General features: G+C 36.1%; 1 protein-coding gene across 13 annotated transcripts in view; it reads left to right on the top strand.

Moving 5' to 3' along the window:
* Nucleotides 1-23,348, top strand: part of LOC130548928 (arf-GAP with coiled-coil, ANK repeat and PH domain-containing protein 2-like) — a 47,591-nt gene extending 24,243 nt beyond the window's left edge. The window contains exons 9-27 of one of the 13 annotated variants that reach the window (XR_008962104.1): nt 1,596-1,670; nt 3,409-3,420; nt 9,648-9,760; nt 10,139-10,159; nt 10,422-10,473; nt 10,599-10,699; nt 10,782-10,887; nt 10,965-11,173; nt 11,649-11,718; nt 13,241-13,335; nt 14,294-14,484; nt 15,012-15,092; nt 15,699-15,779; nt 16,760-16,968; nt 17,554-17,663; nt 18,616-18,726; nt 19,070-21,123; nt 21,281-22,408; nt 23,046-23,348. Coding sequence is in view for 3 of the 13 variants with exons in the window: in XM_057326003.1 (XP_057181986.1) it covers nt 1,596-1,670; nt 3,409-3,420; nt 9,648-9,760; nt 10,139-10,159; nt 10,422-10,473; nt 10,599-10,699; nt 10,782-10,887; nt 10,965-11,173; nt 11,649-11,718; nt 13,241-13,335; nt 14,294-14,484; nt 15,012-15,092; nt 15,699-15,779; nt 16,760-16,968; nt 17,554-17,663; nt 18,616-18,726; nt 19,070-19,131; nt 21,281-21,363 (1,782 nt within the window). In the remaining 10 variants the exon portion in view is untranslated. Of the gene's footprint in view, nt 1-1,595; nt 1,671-3,408; nt 3,421-9,647; nt 9,761-10,138; nt 10,160-10,421; nt 10,474-10,598; nt 10,700-10,781; nt 10,888-10,964; nt 11,174-11,648; nt 11,719-13,240; nt 13,336-14,293; nt 14,485-15,011; nt 15,093-15,698; nt 15,780-16,759; nt 16,969-17,553; nt 17,664-18,615; nt 18,727-19,069; nt 21,124-21,280; nt 22,942-23,045 lie in introns of those variants that run through there. The other 12 variants (XR_008962105.1, XR_008962103.1, XM_057326003.1 and 9 more) reach the window with 12 other exon arrangements.
* Nucleotides 23,349-26,255: the final 2,907 nt, after the last annotated feature.

The raw sequence follows: 26,255 nt of genomic DNA on the forward strand, positions 1-26,255 counted from the left end.
GCCACATTGGAAACAGGAAGTTAAATTGGGTGATTTAAGAGTATTCCCTGTCTGGGAGTTAAATTGAGTGTGTTAGATCATTTAGAGCAGTGGTTCTCAAACTGGGGGCCCCCAAGATGGATCCAAGGGGGCCACAGATTTTGTGGCATTTTATGAAATATAGAATTTATCATAGATTTTATGCAATCAAACATCAGAAAAATGACACCACCAACCAAAATAATTGAGGTTCCAGCATTGTATAACTGAATGTTTTTGGTTTAATTAAAATTCTAAATTTAAGATTATACGTCTTTATATGGGGGGGCACAAAGCGATGCACTTAACACAAAGGGGGCCTTACAACGAAAAAGTTTGAGAACCACTGGTTTAGAGATCCATGTGACAGTGTATTGTACAGCGCTGGGCTATTAGGACTTGTTTTCTGCCGTCTGTCAGGCGTTATGAAGCTCAAGAGAGTGGAACGCTTGTGTCGGGAGGTTTGGGGAAGCTGCTCGCAGGTTTGTGTGTCTGTTTGTCATGGGTTTACACTTCATACGTCTAGAGGATTGTTATTACACTACCTGACGGAAGTTTTGAAACACCTCCTCTGGCTTTCTGCATTTTGAAAAAATAGAAAACTATAGAATAACATGAGAATAAAATTTGAAGTAGTCAAAAATGAAGTATATAGCTATACAGATATATATTTAAAGCAGAAGGTTTTTGGGGTATTCTTAGTATTCTGCAGCAAAACAGTACGACGTACTAAAATAATGTATGTTTTTGTCTGTGTGCTTGAGAAAAGAAACTACAAGCATTGTTATTTCTTAAAGCACCAAGCATTAACGCTTTGGCACATTACGTGTCTTGCACTGATTGTAAATGAGACCTCAGATTGTGTTGTTCGTTGCTGGGTGTAGTTTTCTAAAAAGTAGCATTTTTACCCGGCAAAGAATAAAGTCAATAATAGTCATCACTCGATATAAAAGTCACACAATCTTTCAAAGAAAAACATTTTGCAAGGACAATTGACCATCTCTTTTGTTTTATTAAAAGTTATTACATTTCGTTTTCGACAATATTAAAGGTGTAGTTGACCCCAAAATAAAAATTTTGTTTTATTTATTAACCATCATTTGATTGAAACCCTGTATTTTGTGCAATACAACAGAAGATATTTTAAGAAATTACTTTTCTGTTTATACAATGTAAGGCAATGGGGTTCAGTGTTGTTTGGTACCAACATTCTTCAAAATATCTTCTTGTGTGTTTTGCAGAAGAAACAAAGTCATGCAGGTTTGGAATGACATGAGATTGAATAAATGATGAAAGATTTTTGGGTGAACTATCCCTTCAAAAATCTGTTTACTGTGATGTTATATAGTAAGCCGCTATAGTATTGGATGTTAGGATGTCTGTAAATCAGTTCTAAAGTATAACAGCATAACATTCTATATAATAAAAACTTTTATCAAACTGTTTGCTTAAAAAGTGCTTTAAGTTTGCTACAAAGACCTTCCTTTGTAATCATTTGTGTACATAAAACTTCATATAGATAAAAATCATTATTTCCAAATGAAAAGGGTCTTTATACACATTTATGTCTCCTTCAGTTGGATCAGCTGGTGGTGGATGCAGCTAAAGAGAAGAAGGACATGGAAATGAAACACTCGACTATACAACAGAAGGTACGAGAGCTCCTAAAAAACACACCTGCATGATCACCAGGCATTAGTCTGCTGAACTATCTCACGCTGAATGAGCGGCTTTCTGAATTTTGCATGCAGTGTATGTGGATTTTCAACCAGTGAGATTTCACTGTGGATTTGGCTACCCAGTGCACAGTAGGGTTGGGAATCGAAAATCAATTCCAATTCGGAATAAAAAAAATCGGATCAAAAAGAATAGGAATAGGATACTTGAAATTTCAATTCCTATGTGCATTTTTTTCTTAAATGTGCATGTTTTAACTTGTGATCTGCTGATATATCAGCAAAAGCCCTTATGAAAATTAACCATATTTTTACTATGGGAAGGAGAGTTTAACTATAGTATTTGCATTAAAGCACAGGAACCACAAACTTACGATAGTTCATTATGGTAACTACTGTTTAACCATGATGTAGTTACTATGTGTGTGTATATATACACAAAATTGTGCTCATTAATATATATATATATATTTGCAAACCAGTCAATTATCAGGCTAAATGACCATACAGGTTGATATCTAAGCGTTTTCACTTCAACTGTGGAATCGAAACTGGGAATCGATAAGCTGAATTGGAATCCTAATCGCTAAAACTCAAACGACACCCAACCCCTACTGCACAGTGATGAATATTTAAGCCGAAAAAACAGTTTGCGTGAAAATAGTCATTATATCATTTTGAACTCTCTATCTCATTGGGTTTTCTGAAATGCTGTGTGACTTCTGGAAACCATACGGATGATTTTAACTGCTATCGTATGCATGGTTTTAATAATAAATGCAGAGTAATAAAATTGTTGTTATGACAGTAAAGCTACTCTTCTTTCGGCATTACCTCCGAGCATGATGGGAGATTTGGATCGAAACCTGTATTATTAGGTGCAGCGGTTTGGCAGAAATGTTCACGATACCAAAAGTTTAGTACATTTGTACTTGATACCGGTTTTAAAACTGTATCCCAGCAAATTGGAGTCTGCTATTGAACATACGTGTCTCAATGTACATATTCACGATATAAACAAGCCAGCGTCCCATTTGTTTTGCCAGTAAGCATTGCTTTTGTTTTTTTTAAAGTCTTTATTCAGTGACACCGTGGAACTAGCCATAATGTACACCAAAGTCTCTATCAAATGCAAAAATCTATGCAGATGCAGTTGATCATACATTTAGTTATTAAAATAAAAATAACTAAACTAGTATCAGCCAAATACTTTTTTTTATTTGGTCAAAATATGAGTCTAGGGAGGCAGAGAGAGTGTTTGTAACCATTGTGACCAATGAATGCAGTAACACCACCTACTATTTTGAATTGTCAACCGAACACTAGCGCTAAATTTCTTATGATATTATAATATGTTGTGATGATATATAAATAATCACGGTTATTAATATAATTTTATTATTGACAATAGCGGTATATTGCGACAGCCCTGGTGAATGGGGTAGGGTGTTATGTTTGGTAGTGCCCTGCTTGGTGGACTAAAACTACTATAGTCTAAAACATGAATACTGCATTACAGCATGTACAGTAAAATGCCATATTGGGCACATAATGATTCACCTGCTTGAGCCAAAATTCTGCTCGCCCTTGATCTCCTTGCCTTCAGCAGTGATCTATTTTTACTTGTTCCTCTCGCTCTCTCTGTGTCTTTCTCTCTGGGCTGTGTCAGCAGTTGTTAACGTGGTCTGTCTTCTTTTCTCTGCACTCATATGAGGCCGCATTGCAGGTGAGTCTGTCACTTCTGTCCTTTCCTTTTAAATGCTGGGAGTTCAAAAGTAAACTAAGTTTCAGGATTTTGCAGAAATTCTCTTAAAATTTACTCAGATATATCCCTGGTGTATCACTTTTCTTTCTCAGCTGAACACAAACAAATCATTTTATATGAAATGTCACGTGATGCTCAATGTGTTGAAGCAGCAAGATGCGCAAATAACAAATAATCCAGTGGGTTAATATTTTGAATTTATATAGGAAAGCTAATGTAAACAAGCAGATCTGAGCACTAAATTGAATTCATAATACCTCAAATCTTATTGGTTCTCTTGTGTCTCGCGACTAGTTGTCATATGCACATTTCATCATGAGACACGCAAGAGTACATTTGGAAAGAATTCTCATTTTTTACTTATTCCTTCAAAATAACCTAGAAAGATTTTAGTGTTTTGCGTTACTTTTACGTCATAAATCGCCTCGCACAAGCGAGAACTCTACAAAACGTTTTTGTAAGTCTTTGGAAAACTTAAGAACTAGGTGCCGGATTCACAAAACATTCCTAATAACCATTTTTTTCTTAACTACCATATTTTTTCTTATTTTATAATTTAATTTATTCCTGAAAAAAAATTCTTTAGACTGTTAAATTCGTACATTTTTTTCTCAAGATTGATGGGTCAACGGAGAGGGACTCAAATATTATGGCGTAGTATAATAAATATAATATTGCTAACATTTTAGCTAACATTGGATCGCTAATGCCATTTAACACATCAAATGCTAATATACTGTATATACTGTACATAAGAATGTGAGGCGCTTGTTACACAAATAAAGTTTATTGTATTGATGTGAGTGTATTGTGATAACTGCTCTGGATAAAAATACACAAGGTAGAGCTACCGAAGTACATCACTGATGGCGTAAATGTTTAACGCTCTTCTCCTATTGGTGACTCTGACCCATGAGTCACAGTTAATGAATTTGATCACACACACATACAGCAGCTTTCCTAAAGGGGAGGAGCTTACAATGGTTACCAAAGCTGCACATCTTTATACACATGTACGTACACACACACAAACCATGTATGCTGTATATAGACTCCTGTTAATGAGGGAGATCACAGATAACACATACGGGACAGTCACAGTAATGTCTGAAAGTTAGATGAAGCGTCACAAACACTGACACACACTGCTGCAGTCTTCAGTATGAAGATCTTCAGTCGCTTCCACTATGTTTGGTATCTGGTGAGTTTATGCACTCTGCTTTATTTTTTTAATAGTGTAACAAAGTAACATTCTTCTATATGTTCAGTATATTACTGTGTGTCTCTACAATCCACTTTGAAATCAAGAATGAATATGGTTTGTGTTGAATGCGAGTGTGAAATATTATTTTTAAACCATTGTTTTTATGTTTAAACATTGACGTAGTATGTCCTATTGTTTGATCTTGGAGTGCTTGGTTTACTTTCCTTTGGTTTGTTTTGCTTCGTTTGAATGTTCCTGATGGATTTATGGTGTTTTCATAATGGTTTTTGATTTTGTTAATGTTGACGTTTCATGTAAGTGTGAGGAAAGGATTTAAGGTTGTAACCGGTCGTTTTGATGGCGTATACCTCTGTATTTGAATGGGAACCATTGGTCATGGTCACTCGGTTTTGGTCAAGTGTCAGTGAAGAACAAATCTAGTTAATATAATTTTCTAGTTTTGATTTAATGACTAGATTTCAAGTACAATTTCATAACCACTATGTAAAAAGTAAAAACGTATTTGAACCATTTGACAACCAGAACTTAACTTGACTATATATATATATATATATATATATACATATATGAAGAGTTTATTTCCAAAATGAGATTACTCCGTTTTTTAAATTTTTCAAAAATTATGTTTTTTTTATTGTGCATTCCAATTAATATAAATCAGACTGCAGTTGGTTTGTTTTGATTTAAGCCATAATAACTCAAAAAAATACAGCTAACTAACACAATAAAAACATGATAACAATAAAAAACATGATTTTTGAGAAATGAGTTATCTCATTTTGGAAACAAACTCTTCATATATATATATATATATATATATATATATACATTTACATTTAGTCATTTAGCAGACGCTTTTATCCAAAGCGACTTACAGATGAGGGAAACAATGGAAGCAATTGGAACAACATAAGGACAACAAAAAGCATAAGTGCAAAAAGAAAATTGGTCTCATATAGCCTATCACAGTATACAGAGCTATATATGTATATATATTAGGGCTGTCAACGTTATGCGTTTAATTTTTTTCAGATTAACGCATTAATATATTTAACCCAATTAATGCAGCATCGGTTTATTTTGTCAGACTTTGTATAGTGTTACATTATATAATCACGCTCTCATACATGTAAAGGCCTTAGACATGACGGCTCTCAATTATACTGTACCTCAATGTTGAACGGCCATAATTACTGTTAAAATAAAGAAAAAATAATCAATTTAATGGAGACATCCGTTGCAGTACTAATATCAGAATGTTGCCTTTCATTCATAAAATAATGCTGTTAAAGAAATATGTTGTTTCTACATTAATTTGGAGATTAAATGTGAAATTATAAGAATGTAAAAGTATATTTAAAACATTAATGTTATGTGCAATTAATCGTGATTAATCACAAAAAAATTGTAATCAATTGACAGCACTAATAGATAGATAGATAGATAGATAGATAGATAGATAGATAGATAGATAGATAGATAGATAGATAGATAGATAGATAGATAGATAGATAGATAGATAGATAGATAGATAGATAGATAGATAGATAGATAGATAGATAGATAGAGTTTGTTTCCAAAATGAGTTCCAAAAATGTTCAAAAATCATGTTTTTTATTACCAACTGCAGTTTGGTTGATATTAATTGGAATGCACAATAAAAAAACATGATTTTTGATTTTTTTTAAACAGAGTTATCTCATTTTGGAAGTAAACTCTTCATATATAGTAAACTGTATGTCAAATCATAAACAGTTATGAGGGTCTACATGGAGGGGTGTGTTGACTTTGTTTTGAAGGGCAGCTGTTATCATGTAATATCACAATAATAGATCCGATATCCATGTCATGCTGTTGACCCTAAAACAATAACTTCTGCCATTTCATTTACATGTATGCATTTGGCAGACACTTCTATCCGACTTACAGTTCATGCATTGCAGACATTTTCCAGTATGGGCTTCCCTGGATTTAAAACCCTTACTGCTCTACCAATTGATCTACAGGAACACATGATTTAAACATTTAAACTAACTTGTACAATCAACCAAAGGTTGCTTTTTGGTATTGTTAGCAGTTGTAGCTTCATTCAGTGAAGACTGGCAGTGGCTTCAGTCTCTGTTCCAGTACGCTAAATACAGTCTGATATGAGATGTGCGTCACTGTGGAAAAGACTCAAGCGAAAGAGGTCCAGCTGACATATTAGCTCATGGCCGAATGATCGGGTTACAGAGATGGAAACCTAACCTGCTTTTTAGTAATGGTCGCTGCTGTCACATAAGCATCACAAGTCGCTCTGCTGTGAACGTAAAGGAAGTTCACAAGGTCGCAATAACAGTCCAGCCTGATCTCACAAGAATATGTGACTATATTACCAGTTGGCTAATTTGTATAAATCTTGTTGTCTGGCGGCATCGCACGAATGTCTGTTGAGTGCGCTTTCAATAGAGTCACTTTATTTTGTTGACATCATCCTTTTAGCTCCATAAGCCTGTTGAGTATTGAGTACTATCTTCACGTTTATGCTAGATACACATGTAGCATAAGAGTGTGTCACATGCAAGAAGCTTCTGGATCAAACTGGTCTCACGCAGGTCAGAATGTAAACTAACCTCCCCTACTAGTGTTTCACGCTTATCTGCTGTCACATTCCTGAGGTTTCACTCCAGAATGAAACAAGCAGACCAAAACACAGCATCCAGTGGCGGCTCAAGTGTTACCGGGACACTGCTAGTCTGAGATCAGTCAGTTTAACTAGTCTGAGCTCAGCTAAGATCACCTGACATTTACGGGAAACAATAGTGCTAGATTATTCTACAACATTGCTTTCGAAGTGATCAAGAGCCAGTGTCTAGAGAGATCTGTCACATCGCTGCTGTCCTTCTGAAACCTTGTATCTCCATATTTTGTGATTATCATTTTTTGTCGTAAAATAATTATCATTAGTCATCCTTTGTTTGTCACTGGGTTTTGAAAATATATAACCAATAAAAAGTATTAAAAAGTGCTTGTCAACTTGGACAACACAGTAAGATTATTTAGAAAGTACAGTGTCTTTTCCATTCCTGAAAAACAGCAATTTTGGACATACGAGGTTTCAGAAGGACAGAGACGATCTATTCCTGTACTGATGCGACATATACACTTATGTTGTTTCTAAACATGCTTTATTTTTTATGCAAAAGGTTTTCCAGAAAAATGAATGTAAACAAGGATCTTGTGAACAAAATCACAAGAAAGCCCAATAAAATAAAAATAGTACAAATGTCAAACGATTAATCACATTTAGAATAAAAGTTTGTTTTTACATAATGTATGTCTGCGTACTGTGCACATTCATTTTGTATTCATAAAAACATCCACATACATGTATGTATTTAAGAAAAATATAAAATACAAAAATTACATTATATATAATTTAAATTATTGGTAAATATAAATTAATACATGTAAATTCACGTGTGTATTTGTTTATAAATACAAAATTAATATGCACAGTAGAGGTCTGCAACCCAACCCGAGCCCGACGGGGCCTGAAAAACTTGCGGGCTTCGGGTCAGGTTCGGGTTAATGTTTAATGAATAGCCTCGGGTTCGGGTCGGGTTCGGAACTAAAAAAATATATAGGCTATATACAAACAAGTTTGCGTGCCGTGGCGTGTGCTTGAGTGTTTGCTGCGTTGCGACCACAAAAAAACACGAGAGAAAACACACACTTTTCGCATAAACTGTTCTGCGCACATGCACCCGCCCGCTCTTGTCCTCGTTGTCACGACACAGCAGGTGATGGTAAGATGAGTGCGATAAAGCAAAATATTAGCTATGGAAAAAGTATAAATGATGCAGGGAAAGCTTCACTCTGGAAGAATTATGATCTTGTCATTACTGTCAAGACTGGCCCGTAGTGTCCTCAGCATCCCTGTAAGTAACGTTAGCAGCAGCAGCGAGAGGAACTTCAGTGCAGTTGGGATAACTTTTAATCAGAGGAGGACGGCGCTTAAACCAACAGTTCCAGAGGGTTCAAAAATGATTTTTAACTTTTACACCTGTTCACCCACAGCAAAGTTTAGTTATTGGTAAGTCTGTGGTATTTCTTATTTTTTCTTGTGCGTTCACTGCTGAGGGGGCCGCCGTGCCTTGATGAAACTGTGTTTGCCTACATGTAGCTATTTGTTTAATTGTCATCGCAAGCAATCATAAAATGCAGCACATTTCAACAAAGCTTGCTGTTAAACGCACTTCGGGTTCGGTTCTGGTCGGGTTCGGGCTTAAAATGTAACTGTAATGGTCGGGTCGGGTTAAACAATCTCGGGTACGGGCCGGGTTCGGGATTTCGTTTAAAGCCCGTGCAGACCTCTAATGCACAGTACACAGACATGTATTATGTAAACACAAACTTATATTCTGGATGCGATTAATCACGATTAATCGTTTGACAGCCCTAGTACAAATATGACTTGTACGTTACATTGACAGTCTTCTGAAGGGATTACTATGAGCGTAGAGACGTATGTACCACTTTTATCACTGCAAAAAAAGATTTTCACACCCTGTATTTTTTGTCATGTTATCCAGTTACATTCTTAAATCAAGATACATTCACTTGAGAAGTAAAATCGCTTAATACCGAAATTTTGTTTTCTGAAATATGTATTAATTTTATTTGTAAAACAAGAAAAAATACCACCCAATGGGGGGAAAACATAATTTAAAGGAAAAACAAGATATTGAGTAAGAAGAACATGTTATGCTTTTTAGTGATGATTTTTTGTTGGTTAAAATAAAATTAAAATATCAGTTATGAACTATCTAAAAATATATCAAATGTTATGCTTTAGCCAACATGTATATGTTTATTAGGAGTATTAGTAATTTGGATATTGGTTAAGGAATTGCAACAATTCAGTTGATTTTGTGTTTCTCTGTTTTATTGTAATAAAGTTTATCCAAATATTTCTCCTCAGGACTTTTCGAATGACGACACCAAACTGGAGTATAATGTTGACGCAGATAATGGGATTGTCATGGAGGGATATCTGTTCAAGAGGGCCAGTAATGCCTTCAAAACATGGAACAGGTCTGTGTGTCCAGCTCCAGGAAAATCAATAGATTTATTTTTTTTAGAACTACTGTATACACAAGTACATTGCCAAAATGTTTGTATTGTGCATATTGGTGCTCAAATCTGAAAACCATCCTCAAAATACTTTATTTTACAGTTCTCTTCTACATGTACGTAATATTTTCTTACTGTGTAGCTGTGAAATTACCAGCTAGGAACCTAAACGTAACCTAAATCAATTACGGTACATGTAGTATTTTGCTTTTTATGGAAACTGTAAGTGCACATTCTGTAAAATTATGTGCAAACAAATAATGAATGCAATGCATTATTTTACAACCTAGATATTTCTTTGTAAGTTTCAGCTGTAAATGCATTTTATGTTCCATAAAGGACACCACGGACAATAACTAGGTAAAGTTCAAACAATTGTTCTAAATTTAAGACAATAACAAAGTATATTACTTCTAACGAAAACAGTACAGATATATAAAATAGTTGAGAACACAAGCGATCACAATCCATTTGGATTTAAAGGACACGTGCATTGAATTTGTGAAACTGCAGCGCAAATGCTCAGAAAAAACATAATGTCACGATACATTGGTGTGGACATTGATATATTTATATTTATCGCAGTCGCAATACATGAGTTAATCTCAAATGTTGTTTGCAGGCGATGGTTCTCGATTCAAAACAATCAGCTAGTGTACCAGAAGAAATTTAAGGTAAAGCTTGTGCCTCTTCATATAAACAAGAAATGTTTACAAAATGATTACCTAAACTACAGTCATTTCTTGATCTGTCATTTGTAGCACAATGTCTTTCATTTTAATCGTTTTTTTTTTTTCAGGATAATCCCACAGTCGTAGTGGAAGACTTGCGATTATGCACCGTCAAACACTGCGAAGACATCGAACGACGATTCTGTTTCGAAGTTGTTTCTCCGACAAAGTAAGTCTTGACACATCCCAACACCGATCCTTCAGCCAAATGTATTGATGTCTGAATGAGTGATGTTCTTTGTCCTATGCAGGAGTTGCATGATGCAGGCAGACTCCGAGAAGCTCAGGCAGGCCTGGATCAAAGCCGTCCAAAACAGCATCGCAACAGCTTTTAGGGACATAGCAGAGGATGCTGAGGTAGCTTTGAGAATATAGTCATGTCATTCTTGCCAAGAAAGATGTGATGATAACCAGTGGTGGGATGTGTTTGGCAGAAAATGGACAGAAAGTCATCTGCATCTACAGGCAGTCTGGAGTCGAGCGGTGATACGCGAGAGAAGACTCTTAAAGGGGACAGCGCGCTGCAGAAGGTTATGGCCATCGCTGGTAATAACACCTGCTGTGATTGTGGGCAGCCCGACCCGCGCTGGGCCAGCATTAACCTGGGCATCACTCTATGCATCCAGTGTTCCGGGATACACAGGTGTGTTTTCTAACAACATTACGATCCTTGAATATGAAAGGCAGGGTGTCTGATTTCTTGGACTCGATTCGTTGTTGATGTTCAAATCACCAAAACAAACACACCCCTACCCCCATCTTTCGCTTTCGTCAGCGTTCGGCTCGGCTAATGTCCGTCCTGTGCATTGTGCTTACTGCTGTCCGTCACCTTACTGCTGATTGGCTACAAGGTTGTTTTGGTACTCTGTCCAACTCAGTTGTCTAAAGTGTAATTCGGAAATCGGTTACCCCGCCTTTAAATATGAAAATGCACTTTTCACAGATTTCGATTTGCTTTGTTGGCATTTAATAGAAAGCGTTTTTGTTTCCAAAGGCACTAACACATGCCTTGATGTGCACTGTTTGTTAAGCACATGAATGATACATAAGCCCCATCTTTTTGACAGTTTGTCACGAGAACTATATGTGGTGTAATTTGCATCTGTTTGGCTCTTCAGGAGTCTTGGAGTTCACTTCTCTAAGGTCCGGTCTCTCACACTGGACACATGGGAGCCTGAGCTGCTTAAGGTGAGAGTTTATAGACAGATGAATGTCGTAATAAACAGGGTGGATTGAATGATGTTTGTTAGAGCTCATAAGCATCTGTCCAGATAGGCTGTTACTTCTGGAAACGCTTTCATCTCAGAAATCTCTCATTAACGTACACCTGTACATTCATTTTACAGATTCACACTAGCAATAATGTTTAGCACTGTTTCTGTTTAAATGGGTATATCATCTTCATTTCTGTTTCTAGCAATACATTTGATTACTTAACATTTTACAGTCAACAGGGAATTCAGATGGATCCGATTACAAATTCTTAAAGGGGTCATATGGCGTGTTTTTCTTTGGTGTGTTATAAGTTGCCCATGCATGTATTAGACACGTAAAATTGCAAAAATTAAAGTGTCGGAACAAAAGATACATTCTATCTAAAAGCGAATGCTCACCCAGACCCGCCTGAAACGCCTCGTGTAACCACACCCCCACAAATCTACGTCAGTTCGTGGTATGATTTGACTAAGACCGCCCAAATGTATACGCAAGTAAGGTGGGCGTACCTGTCAGTACAATTGCTTTGGAACCTGAAAATCCACGCGTTTCAGAGAGGCGGGGCAAAGAGGAGATACAACCATGCACAGTATGTGGAAAATACAGCATTTTTGAACCTTAAATCGTGTATACACACTGCATTACATCTAAAACAAACGATAATATTCGTTTTAGCCGTGTCATATGACCCCTTTAAAGTTTCCTAAAGTCTCACAATCGATTGTAAAATGATAAATCATAACTTTTTTATCACGTTTTATTTGGAAATATGTAACGTTACAAAAGTAAAATGGGTTACGAATAGTATTTTCATTTGTAACACAAAAACTATTGCTTTGCACAATCAATCGTATAGCGTTAATTCTGGCAGGTCACGTGAGTCAAGCTCACATCAGCTGATCCACAATATAATACACAATAGAGTTATGATGTTATCACAGCTTTCGTTTTAAATTCATTCAGCTATCAGCATCTTATCGTGTTGCTCACGAGCAAATTACCCTCCTCCATCCCCAACTCCACTTCAAATTTACAATCAGGTCTCCACTTCTGATACTACTCTTCATCAACTCTCAATTACATTTTGGTTATGTGTTACACTTAAATGTTATTAAGAACGAATAACACATGTTTGTTCTGTTCTGTTTACCCAAAGGGGTTATCGCTGCTTTCCGTGCTCTCCTTTATACTGGCTGCATAAATGGGCAGGGAGTTTTGCCAAGAACAGAACCATACTGCCAATCCAAACTGTATGCTAATTGTTAGTCATTTCCGATGATTGCGATCCTGACAGTATTAGTGATCTTGACAGAAAAGTCAGCATAGAAACAACAGTTATATCAACCAGTAAAATGTAAACAAACATAATGTAGTGCACCTTTAAAAGAACTGTCATGGTAACGGCTTTTAAATAACACAACCTTACAGCTTTGTCTTTCTTTATGGGGATGGAAAATGTATCTAAAGCACTAATAATATCTGTTTTTTTGTGTAGCTGATGTGTGAGCTGGGAAATGGTGTCATTAATCAGATATACGAGGCACGTTGGGAAGAGCTTGGAGCCAAAAAACCACAGCCAGGAGATCCCCGGTAAAACAACGCAAGCAGAATTTGCACGTTTTGTGCATTAAATTGACGTTAATATAACGTGAGGTGTGCAGCCATCTACAATCTGTAGCCAAATGTTTAGGGCCTCTTTTGTAAAACACTAGCTGTGTAAATCAATTAAAAAATCTTTATATGTGATTTGTTGCATTCTATTTATCATTTAATCAAATAAAAAAAAATACTAACACAAAAATGTAAAAAAAATATTTTATTTACAAATATTCACGATTAAGTTTTTACGAAACGTTTTTTTGCAAATAATAATTTAGGCCTTTGCCGAACAAATCTTTTGACAATATTAGAGTCTAGATGTTTGGTTTTAGTAATTTACATTGATGAACTGTTAGCAAATAGAGAGAGGGATGAATAATATGTTTGCATGATGTTTTTACATAATTTACATCTTTCTTCTGTAATCTGCAATCCGTAACTTTTACCTCTCTATCGCCATCTCTGTATAAAACATAAACTTGTAGGTTATTGCGTACTTATGTTTACATGTGTTCAAGTCAAATGACGTCTAGTCTCGCATAACCAGTTCTTCCATATTGGCCAAGGACAATCCAAGAGGCCATCTGAATGACGTAAAGCAACCAATCACTGACATTTTCCACAAAGTCGTACCCGACAGATTTATTTCATAAATCCTTGCTAAACAAAATTTATCGTTGGGCTTTTCAAAGTCTTCTAATCTTATATGCACTTGCTTAATAACTGATTTATGTTTAAGTATCCAAACAAAATGTACGAATTGCAGCTTTAATTGTAATCTTTAATCTGCAAATACATTTTTGGTGGTTCCAAACAATGCCAGTACACGACTGTAGGTAAACTTTATTTGTTATTGGCATAAAGCAATTGTAGTTTGTTTACATTAAATACGGACGTAACACAGCATCATCATTAGCATGAGGCTCATTTGTTATGTTTTGACTCCCAGGCATGAAATGGAGGCTTACATCAAAGCCAAGTATGTGGAGCGAAGGTTCGTCCAAAGGCGGTCGGAAGATGAGATCAGACAGAAAGTTTTAGCACTGAGTAATCAGGACAAACCTCTCAGTGGCTGCTCAGAAGTTCAGCCTTCAAAAGGACCAGTGTCATCGAAAACCCATCCAGCCTCTGGCTCCTCAGGTGAGTCGTCCATCTTTCTTCAGATATACACTTGGTTGGCTAAAGGTTCAGTAAAATGTTTTGTCATGTTTGTGGCATAAAAGTTGAGCTTTACTACAACACTGAAGGGCTGTCTGCTTATGACCCGTCTACATGCATTATTCTGCATGTAGTGTAGCATCGAGATGGAAAGGTTCAACTTTTCAGAGTGCCGTGCGTGCAATGCGAGTCATTTGACTAGAGAAACCGCTGTGCGGTTTTAGACGCGAAATGTGCCCCTTACTTTTCCGTTTTAGAGGTGGTTGTATAAAGAGGATGATTTTAGAGAAACCGTTTGGAGACATCTAACATATCCTCCATTTTCATCCATTAATTTCAAGACAGATGCTGTTGGATTTTGGATTGTATTTCTTTCTTTCTTTGTTTGTTTATTTAGCATGATAGTTTTAGATATTGAGGCTAAAACTGAAAACATTCTGCTCTTTCTCACTCTCTCTCTTTCTGTGTGTATGATGCTAACCTTCCTCTTGGCTTATGTGTTGCTGAAGCGCACCACGAGTCTCTCTTCTGTGTAGATGAGCTTGATTCTCTCTTCTCCTACTTTAACACCTCCGCCAAGCTGCGTAGTTGTAAGTACAGCAGTTTAGGTCACCCTGCACCGTCCTAATTGTTTCTTTTGCACCATCTACCCATCCACACCTAGCTGGCTTTTCAGAAGAGAACATATTAGATATCAGTCAGAGCTCTGTTCCAAAATCAGTTGGAGCTGTCTTGCTATTAGTTAATCCTAAAGAGACCAAAAACGAAATGTCAGTCCAAACATGTACAGTATGACTTTCTTTCTTCTGCAGAACACACTAAGGTAAGACTGTTGGTAACCAAACAACACTGAACCCCATTGTATGGAGACATTTCTCAAAATCCTCTTTTGTGTTCTACATTGTGAAAGATACATGTAATGTTACTTCAAATCAAGCGATCTTTGAAGGCTCGTGAAGCAGTCGATGCTTGACAATGCTGTTTAGCGCACTAGGCTTTGGACAGAGCTTGCATGTCAGCTTTATTTTGTTACTTTTTTGGAATTTTTACAATTCTCACGTCCATTACCCATCAGATGTTCTTGTCTTTTTCCCTTTGTTCGTGTTCGACTTTGTATTGCGCAAAGTTTGGTAATGGTGCTGAATGCCACAAGTTGTGTTTTCGAGTCAGTCTATGATAAACATGTTTTTTTACAGTGAAAAGTACAGACAGTGAGACACAGAATCTCGCCGATGGAGGAAGAGAAACGATGAGCTCGACCAACACGCATGACACGGGTCAGTCTGATGTCCATTGTTGAACACATGGGCTGTGTTTCAGAGAAAATTGTCAATAGAATATTATTCTGTCATCTTTTATTACAATTATTAGTATTATATATCCATCATTGTAGCATCAAAAAGTGTTTATTGACTAAAAAAATTCCCTCTGTCTTTTCTTTTTTCATTCATGCATGTTTGTATGTAGACTTGCCCCATTAAGATCAATTATGACATGAAAACCAATGACATTTAAATAATCGACACAACAAGATGTCACACATTCTGTTGACAAGCTGTATTTAACCCTTCTTAAAGTCCCCGTGAACTTTTGACGCATTTCTGAGTGAAATGGAATTTCTAATGAGAAAAATGGTGGGCGTGGCTTTCGTCTTTCTCTGCGATTTGATTGGATGTATAAAACAGCCATTGCATTTTGAAATGGAACTGGCAGCAGACAGACATTTGAAGGGGAGGAGTTAACGGATGCTCCGCCCAAGCTGTCTAACATACGTCATTTAAGATGGATAGTCATTACAGGACGGAAGTGCATTTTCAGATTTTAACTGAAGATTATGAGGGCACACTGAATACAGTTTTTGTTCCGATGAAAACAAAGAAAGATATTTGGAAGAATGCTTATAACCGAACAGTTCTTGGACCCCATTGACGACCATAGTAGGAAAAATTACTTGATCATTTTTTTGTTCTGTTGAACACAAAAGAATATATATTGAAGAATGTAGGAAAGCAAACCGTTCTGGGGCACTTGACTACCATTGTCATTTTTCCTACTATGGTAGGCAATGGGGTCCAAGAACTGTTTGGTTACAAGCATTCGTCCAAATATCTTTCTTTTGTGTTTAACCAAACAAAGAAATGAATACAGGTTTGAAACAACTAGAGAGTGAGTAATTCATAACAGAAATTTCATTTTGGGGTGAACTATCCCTTTAATTTGATGTACTGTGATTGACTAGAACATCATCTGTTTTCAGAAGGCAGTGAGCCTCAGGCCGAATGTTCGGGTAAAGATGTCCTGGTGTTCTTTGAGCCGAAGCAGTTGACGCCGGGTCTGCAGCTGTACTGGGCGTCTCTGTCTCGCAGTCTGCCTGATATGGCCGAAGCTCTCGCTCACGGAGCCGAGGTGAACTGGATCAACGCGGATGATGGGAACCGGACGCCGCTCATCATGGCCGTTCATGGGGTGAGTGGTCCCGACACATCATCTAGTTGCTGAGGTTTGTAAGTTTGGCCCCATATAAAAATAAACCTATGCAAGAAATCGCTTTTTTATTGGAACATATTGATACCATTAAAGGGGCAGTTCACCCACAAATGAAAACTCTGTCATCGTTTACCCACCCTCGGGTTGTTCCAAACCTGTATAAAGTTCTTTGTTCTGCTGAACACAAAGGAAGATATTTAGAAGAATGTCAGTAACCAAACAGATCTCATCCTACATTAACTGCCATATTTGGGAAAATAAATACCATGGGAGTCAATGGGGGACGAGATCTGTTTGGTTCTTGACATTCTTCCAAATATCTTCCATTGTGTTTAGCAGAACAAATAAATTAATACAGGTTTGAAACAACCTGAGGCTTAGCAAATGATGACAGAATTTTCATTTTTGGGTGAACAATTCCCTTAATGCACTAACACTAAAATGCCATTTAACAAAAAAAAATCGTTCTTGTATTCAGAATCTTTTAAATGAAAATCTAAAAGCTTCAAAAACTGTATAAACTGGCTTTACAGTGTGTGACTTTATAACATGTGTTTGATTCAGGGATCACTGGTTACATGTGAATTCCTGCTCCAGAATTCAGCCAGTGTGAACCTGCAGGACAGTCTCGGTAGAGGTCCTTTACATCATGCCACCATACTGGGACATACTGGGTTAGTTCTCCTCAACAATACTGTATCATATACAACCGTGGAAGAAATTAAGAAATCGCTCCAGTTTTGCCTTTAATCAGCATTTCTGCGTGTATCGTGTCCATTCCAGAACAGTTCCTGTTGAATTTCAAAGAATGCAAAGACGCATGAAAACTCAAATTAATTCTGGAGTGGTCTTATTTTGTTCTTCGATCCTATGTTCCCAGGGAAAACAGATAAAATGTGTAGCTAAATGGATAAGCTAACTGTCTGTAAAAAGCATAAATGTATGTACATAAATGCGTGTGTTTTCATTATTGCTGGTACCCCCTGCACCTTGTACTGTAATAAAAATCTTATTCAAACAGAAAAATAACAATATATAACATTTAAAAAGTTTATTATATTCCAGTACACTATATTCATCACAAGAGGGCACCAAATATCCACTCCAGGGCGACTCCTCTTTCAAAAATATGTTGTTTACTATAATTCTTATTTGTGTGTCATTGTTCAATTTGAGTGGCAGATGAGATGTAGAATTTGTACAAATTCTTGCCTTTTTACAATATTATAAAATGTATTGCTGTGTGATGTATTTAGAATGAGTTTAATAGGGTATATCCAATAAAATGGAAATTTCGGGACATTTTGAAATAGTCCGAAATTTAGCAAAATTGAAAATGATTATTAGGAAAGAATGACCTCAGCATGCACCCTTCAGTAACATTTACAAACACGAAATCCAATTAAAATTCAGAAATATCTTTAAAACTCCATTAAGTATATACATATATATTCACTGTAATCTATGTAGTAATTACAGAATACAAGCATGCAAATATTTTATCAATTTTAGTAGAGGAAAACCACTGCCCACCGGAAATAAAGAATGATTTATATGTGCGGTAATATGATGAATGTTGTTGATCTGGGATTATTTACTTTTATTGAATGCGTTTTCTCGCTGCAGGCAGGTGTGTTTATTCCTGAAACGGGGAGCCAATCAGAACGCAGCCGATATAGAGAATAAAACACCATTGACGATCGCAGTGGAGGCGGCAAATGCTGATATTGTCACACTGTGAGTCGCTTCACAAATATTTACACACTGTTTGTTTCTGTTTGTTCCATTTGATAATAAAAATACTTTTCTGTCATGTACTCACTCTCAGGCACTGTTTTAAGGTGTCTGTATTATACATGTAATTTTAATTAAAATACAACAAAATCAATGAACACATTTTTTATAAATGCAAGCGGTTGCTTAACTTTATCCGAAAGTTTCCTTGTGAAACACAAAAGGAGAAAATCAGAAGATGATAGAGATTATATTACACAAAGCACAAATCATTTTTCGTGTGACAGGAAATGTTAAACGTGTTGAAATGTTGTGTTATATGTCACCCGTCTGTATCTCCCGGCAGGCTTCGACTGGCCAAGATGAACGAGGAGATGCGCGAGTCGGAGGGTCCGTACAGTCAGACAGGTCAATACAACTCTAACAGCCCTACTGAAATGCAGTACAGAAAGTGTATGGAAGAGTTTATTAGCTTACAGCTCAGAGACTCCTAACACACACATCAAAACCATGAAAGGCTGTAGCATCTGAACAAGATCTGTGAATGTACATACAGTACACAGCCAGTGGAGCTGAGCTCCATATAACCCCAGGATGGGTTCATCTAACCTCCTATTTTAATGTAAAACGTCTTATTAACAAACAGTGGGTCAATCTCTGTTAGCACGGGGACATGTGAAATAAATACAGTAGTTTTGTGAATTTGATGTTAGATCGTGTTCAACACATATGCCTTATTTATAACTTGTTTTCTGTCTATAATGGTGGTGTATTGAAAATCAAGTTGAATGAGTGTACAGTAGAAGCATATTTATGATCATTCTGCCATTGGGCAAAAATCTCAATTTAAGAATTGGGTCTTTTTCACGAATGTAATTTGAAATCGACTGGCCACAGGCCACAATAAGTTAAATCATAATTTAATGACAAAAAGTGAAATTTACTGAATAAACATTCAAATAATTTCACAGATAATAACATTCTGGAAATCCGTAAAATTATGAAATAGAGTGAAATATATATCAATTATATACATCATTTTTATAGGCATAAATCATTAAGTTTACATTTAAATAGGTTACAACATGTTTTGTAAACTTTCAAACAACACTATTCAAGTTTTGTCTTGACAAACTGTTTTTAGTTACTGTTTAGTTTAGTTTTGATGATTTCTAGTTAATATGTAATTGGGGTAAAATGCATTTATTTGCCATTAAAATTCGTTTTAATTCTACTTCATTTGCTACCTCATATTAATGTAATACTAATGCAGGAATTGAATTAGAATTTAAAAAGCATTCGCAATTCAATTCTGAGTGGCACAGAAGTCTGTCCAGCACATTCCTGATAATTTCATTCGATGTGTTAACATCAGACCAGAGATCATTGCATTTACCCAAGAATAAAAATTATGAATGCGTAACAGAGTTAACTAATTTAAAACGGTTTTAATTGTATAGACTATTTTATGTAGCAGACTTATATCGATGGAGGTTTGAATGATTTTAAGTAAAGAATTTTATTTAACAAAAAAACATTGATGCAGACGTTTTGCGTGAATTATATTTGTAGAATTATATTTAGTATATATTTTTTAATAAAATGTGCAATGAACTTGTTAGAATTTTTACGTTAATCAGAGTTTATTTAGATATAAATATTTCAAAAGGAAAACAATAATAAAAAGAAATGTCAGAATATGTATGTACAGTATGTGTATCTATGTTATAAATATATTTTTTTGTTTATGAAAGTGCCATTTTGCATTAGGTCTGTTGAAGAATTTAGCTTTAAAATAATTATAAAAGTTTATCTGTAGTATAGAGTTGGAAATTTACTAGTTGTAGTCACAGAGGGGCACAATAAAGCAGGACTGATGTCAGCCGTCCACCAGACACATGTATAAACATACAAAAGCTAGTCTCAGGTTTCATGAATATCAACATTAAACAGCCCTTATGTAAAGCTGTCAGAATTATTCAGTGTATTGATGCACATTGTATTGATATGGACGTATCAGAATTATTCACTATATGTAATTCTGCAATGCACTGTTGTACAGTATATGTTGTATATTTCTGAGCACCTTTTATTTTTCATTCTCTTTACCATCTCACAGCCTGTAAAAAAACAGGCAAAAATCATGTTTTAAAAGAGCCTCAATACAAGTTAAGCTGAAAAGTTCTCTAAAATCTTCACAACACTTGACACTCTCATGAATGTTTTAAGGTGAATGAATGTAAAATATAGCCAGAGAGATCAAATATAACAGATCGTTATTTGTTTTATATTTCATTTATTTAATGTCACATGCTTTTCAACTCTACAAATATCTGCATTTCTTTCTTTTCTGCTGCATTTTCCTGCTGTCTTCTGAGTTTTTCTGACGAAGTTTTGCAGGTACAAAATTGTGTGTGCGTGCGTGCGTGCGTGCGTGCGTGTGCGTGTGTGTTTGGCTTGTAGTGTGCATCAGTTTTGTGTTTAGCATGTTTGCATGCTGGTGGGCTGTACTGACATTCTCCAACTGATCTGTTATGTCTGTTTTTTTTATATACAGGTGATGAAACCTATCAGGACATTTTCCAAGACTTCTCGCAAATGGCATCAAATGATCCAGATAAACTCAACCGCTTCACATAAATGCAGTTTAGGTAACATGATTAATGCAGAGAATGCACTTCCATTGTTTTATTGGATTAGTTACAGAATATTGCCCATTAATCAAGTATAAAATATATTCATCTGAAGGTAATCTTTCTATTATGCAAAGTGTTATTTTTAATGTCAAATACCCGTCCTGGTATTATTAAATATGAGAAGTCTTTTTGCCATGAAATCAGTCTATTTGCCCAAATTATATTGCGCTCACAGTCTCATTGTAATAGGCTGTGTTTTTGTCTAGGATTGTAAAATGCTGATCAAATGTTCCATGTAGAGTTTATTACTGGGTTTCTCTATACGTGAACAGTGAATAATGGGAGTATTGTTTATGGGAGTTTATGGGCACCATTCATGAAACACAAGCAGGACACATTTTTATGTTTGTAAAATCATTTACTGTTGACTTGCACAAATCTCTGGTGTGTTTATGAAATGACACCCATTTTTATTTAGCAAATATGGGTCAAATATGGAATACAATTCTGCTGTTAGCCTGACTGTAGTTTACATAACAGTTTACATAAAAACATTTTCAAAAAAAACAAAGCATTTAGTCATTTCGTGCATGTTTTTATTTTTCAATAATTGCTGTTTAATTGTACGTTTCAAGACATTTTTGAAAGAGAATAAAAATCTTGCCTGACGTTTTTACATTTGCATTTGCGCCCGACCTTGTTTTTATGTACAGAAAAGGTACAGTGAAACATAATCATAGCACAATGTATGGTGGTGTGTAAATTCTGTACATACAGTACATCTTGGACAGGGTCGTTTATTTTGTGGTACTTTTGAAGTATTGTAAGCGTACTTTTGTGCTTTGTATTCAACATTTCATTTTGTAATCATCCTGTTTATGATCCATGCGTTTTTAAAGATTATTTTATCCACTGACTGAAATGATCTCAAGATATATGATTAGTTCCCTTCTTTAAACCCTTTCAGAAGAACTTCAGCCAGTCAAACGACTTATTGTATTATGTAAAGAAATCTTCCATGCAGTGGCGTTTCTGTTTGTTATGAAGAGGTTGGTATTACATACTGTAAACATTGGCGTTGTGTTCTGTGAGACGATGCAGCCGTTCATTTGCTCATGACGGATGACCTCACGGCCTTGCCAGCTGTGCCATACGCTAAATCTTCACATCATGATGTTTTGTAGACTTCAAGCTTTACCCATCATACCAGTTCAGGAGCTTCATTTATAAAGCATGTCAAATAACAGCTTGTAACGCCTACCTTATGTGTTCAAGGCAAACTAAGCCATAACCATGAGGAATTACTTCCCAGGACTCAGACATGGAGAACTATTATTTCATTAATAGTCAATGTGTAAGGGGCAACAAAAGATATATATACAGTATATATGTATATATATATATATGAAGAGTTTGTTTCCAAAATGAGATAACTGTTTTTTTTTCAAAAATCATGTTTTTTATTACATTATCATGTTTTTATTGTGTTAGTTAGCTGTATTTTTGAGTTATGGCTTAAATCAAAACAAACCAACTGCAGTTTGATTGATACTAATTGGAATGCACTATTAAAAAAAACAATTTTTGAAAACTTTTTCAAAAAGATTTTTGAATATGTATTTATATATATATATATATATATGGCTTAATCAACTTTATGGAGATGCTGATTTCATTTTCCAACAGGACTTGGCATCTGCACACAGTGCCAAAGCTACCAGTACCTGGTTTAAGGACCATGGTATCCCTGTTCTTAATTGGCCAGCAAACTCGCCTGACCTTAACCCCATAGAAAATCTATGGGGTATTGTGAAGAGGAAGATGCGATATGCCAGACCCAACAATGCAGAAGAGCTGAAGGCCACTATCAGAGCAACCTGGGCTCTCATAACACCTGAGCAGTGCCACAGACTGATCGACTCCATGCCACGCCGCATTGCTGCAGTAATTCAGGCAAAAGGAGCCCCAACTAAGTTTTGAGTGCTGTACATGCTCATACTTTTCATGTTCATACTTTTCAGTTGGCCAAGATTTCTAAAAATCCTTTCTTTGTATTGGTCTTAAGTAATATTCTAATTTTCTGAGATACTGAATTTGGGATTTTCATTAGTTGTCAGTTATAATCATCAAATTAAAAGAAATAAACATTTGAAATATATCAGTCTGTGTGTAATATAATGAATAGTGAATATAATACAATTTTCACTTTTTGAATGGAATTAGTGAAATAAATCAACTTTTTGATGATATTCTAATTATATGACCAGCACCTGTATATACATAGTTACAAATGGCTAACGCAGACGCAAATGGACGGAGAGGAATAACGTAAGGAGGATCACTGCACGTGATCGCGACGTGCTCTATTGATGAATATCGCGCACATAAGGCTTGATGCGCAGTGGCGCCCCCAACCAGAATGAGTTTTTTTAAATATATATATATATATTAGAATAATAGTATTAATATTTATTAATTAAAATGTACATTATCGAAGTACTATGTAAAAAAATAACTTGTATAATGTGTTATGTAGAATACGATCTCAACCCCTCCTCTCTGGTTTAACCTGCGAAACCGCGACTAATGTCGTCTTTACACAGCAAAGGCGGCACAGAAACCGAAGCTGAAGCGGCTTAAAACCACGAAAATGAGTATTTACACAGAGCGTTAATGCAGCTCTAAAGCGGCATAAATGCATTTACACAGGAATTAAAATAATGCGAAATAATGCGGAACATAACCACAAAAGCACAGTTCTAACAATATGCTGATGAAATAATATCTTAAATGAAACAATATAAACTCAAAATATATATATACTGACACTAATAATAACAATGGATACTTTAGGATAAAAACAATAATAGGCTATAAATGCAACATTTTAAATGATTTTCCTAGCTAACAAACACTCTCGGGCACCTCACCGCACATTGAAAGACGCCAAAAGTTGTTTTAAAGATCCACAAAGTCACTGTCGACCAGGTAAATGAACAGTTCCGATGTTACAGCAAATGTTACCAGATCGTTTTCGTGTATGAAATACTGTCCTCAATGAGATGCGTCTGGAAATATAACGACAAAATCCTGCATTTCAATCCTAGCCCGACAAGACCCAAATAATTTACGCTCCTACGGCCGGGCATCTGTGCACAAGCGCTACTGTCCTCACTTTACGATCAGGACTGAAGCACACTTACATTATTATGATGCGAGTGTTTTGAGGTAAACGGTAAGAAAAGCACACACTCTCTCATCACAACACAATGTTAAGTTTGTGATTTATTAAGTGTTCGACTGCATGCGTGTGTTGTGGAGACCCATCTGCTTAAGTAACACGAGAGCTTTTCAAATAACTCTGCGACACTGCATAATGTCCGACAAACCTAATATTTGAAGCAGTTTGAGACGCACAGTAAAACATGTCTGCATGCGATCGTGTCCACACGTACCGGAAGTTTTTTTCCACGAAGGATAGGAGCTTAAGGAGGAATTTAAACAATGTCATGAGTTCAAATAAAAAAAATCTGCATGCCCGGCCTGAGTCACAAACAATCATACTCCAAACATTTTTCTAAATTAACTTTAAAGAAAAGAAACGAAATAAATGTAATTTGCCATTAAAAACTAATCTAAACTATTTTAATGGCTGAAAACGGTCTCAAAATTTACATCCTACATTCAAACTGTGCCACAGCCTGCCTGAGTAAACAAAAATACTCCAAACGTTTTTCCTCATTAAATCATTTTATGAAGAAATGAAACGAAAAATTTGTTTGAATTATTTAAAAAACCTGTGTTGTTATTATTAGCCTAAAACAAATGTGGCTGTGTGTTTTTGGCTTCTTACGGGGCTTATGACTCGTCTTAGATATAGTGTTGTAGTCTAGACCACCAAAACCGAGACCAAGACAAGACCGAGACCAGAGAGTGTCGAGACCAAGACCAAGGCAGGCCGAGATCGAGTCGAGATCAAGACCAGCACTCCCAATCATTTAGTGTAATCCCCACTGTTGTGGTCTTGACCGGTCTTGAAATAAAATCCCGAGACCATTAAGTCTGAGACCAAGACAAGACCGAGACCAAAGACAGTCGAGACCGAGACAAGACAAAGACCATCAAAAAATGGTCTTGAGACCGGTCTCGAGTAGGCCTACTACAACACTAGTCTTAGATTAACATAAATGTGATAGCTGAAATGGGGTGGCCCATGCTGCTTTGGTGCCTTCAAACTCAATTCATCCACTCAAACAGCTACATGGAAAAGAGAGGTGACTACAATCTCAATACATACCAGATAAAATGAACGATTCCATGTAGTCCAGTATGAATGGAAAGTGTATAAAACAACCAATGTCAAACAGTTCTTTTAAGACTACTGATCTCAGTCAACTTGACGTGTCATGATTTCCATGTGAAGTTATTTCTTCCACTGCAAATCTTTGCTTGGCGGTGGAGAGGAAATCTGCGGTCAGCTTCCCGCAGAGACACAAAGAGCCACTGCTCGAGTCTTTTTCCCTCCATAAAAAGAGATTCGCCAAGCTCCATAAATATCTATTCACATTCAGCTTCCACCAAGCCAATCTGAACATGAGGATGCGTTTTTTTGATCTTTGAAGATACAATTCTTATAACACAAACAAGTGCGACCACAACATGAGTCAATTTGCCAATGTTCAGATTTTGAAACACAAGAAGCATCATTATCGTGTCATGAGTAACACCAACAAGTCTTATTTCCTCAACTGACCCATACGTTGACTGAAAGAATAATTAGCGGTTCGTATTTTGGAAGGATCAAGCCAAGGAACGTCAAACAGTCCTTGTACAATTTTCAAGATGATGAATGAAGGTGGAATGAAAGGACGCTCTCGGCAGCATTCTCTCACGACA

This window comes from Triplophysa rosa, linkage group LG25 (assembly GCF_024868665.1).
Source record: "Triplophysa rosa linkage group LG25, Trosa_1v2, whole genome shotgun sequence".
Lineage (NCBI taxonomy): Eukaryota > Metazoa > Chordata > Actinopteri > Cypriniformes > Nemacheilidae > Triplophysa > Triplophysa rosa.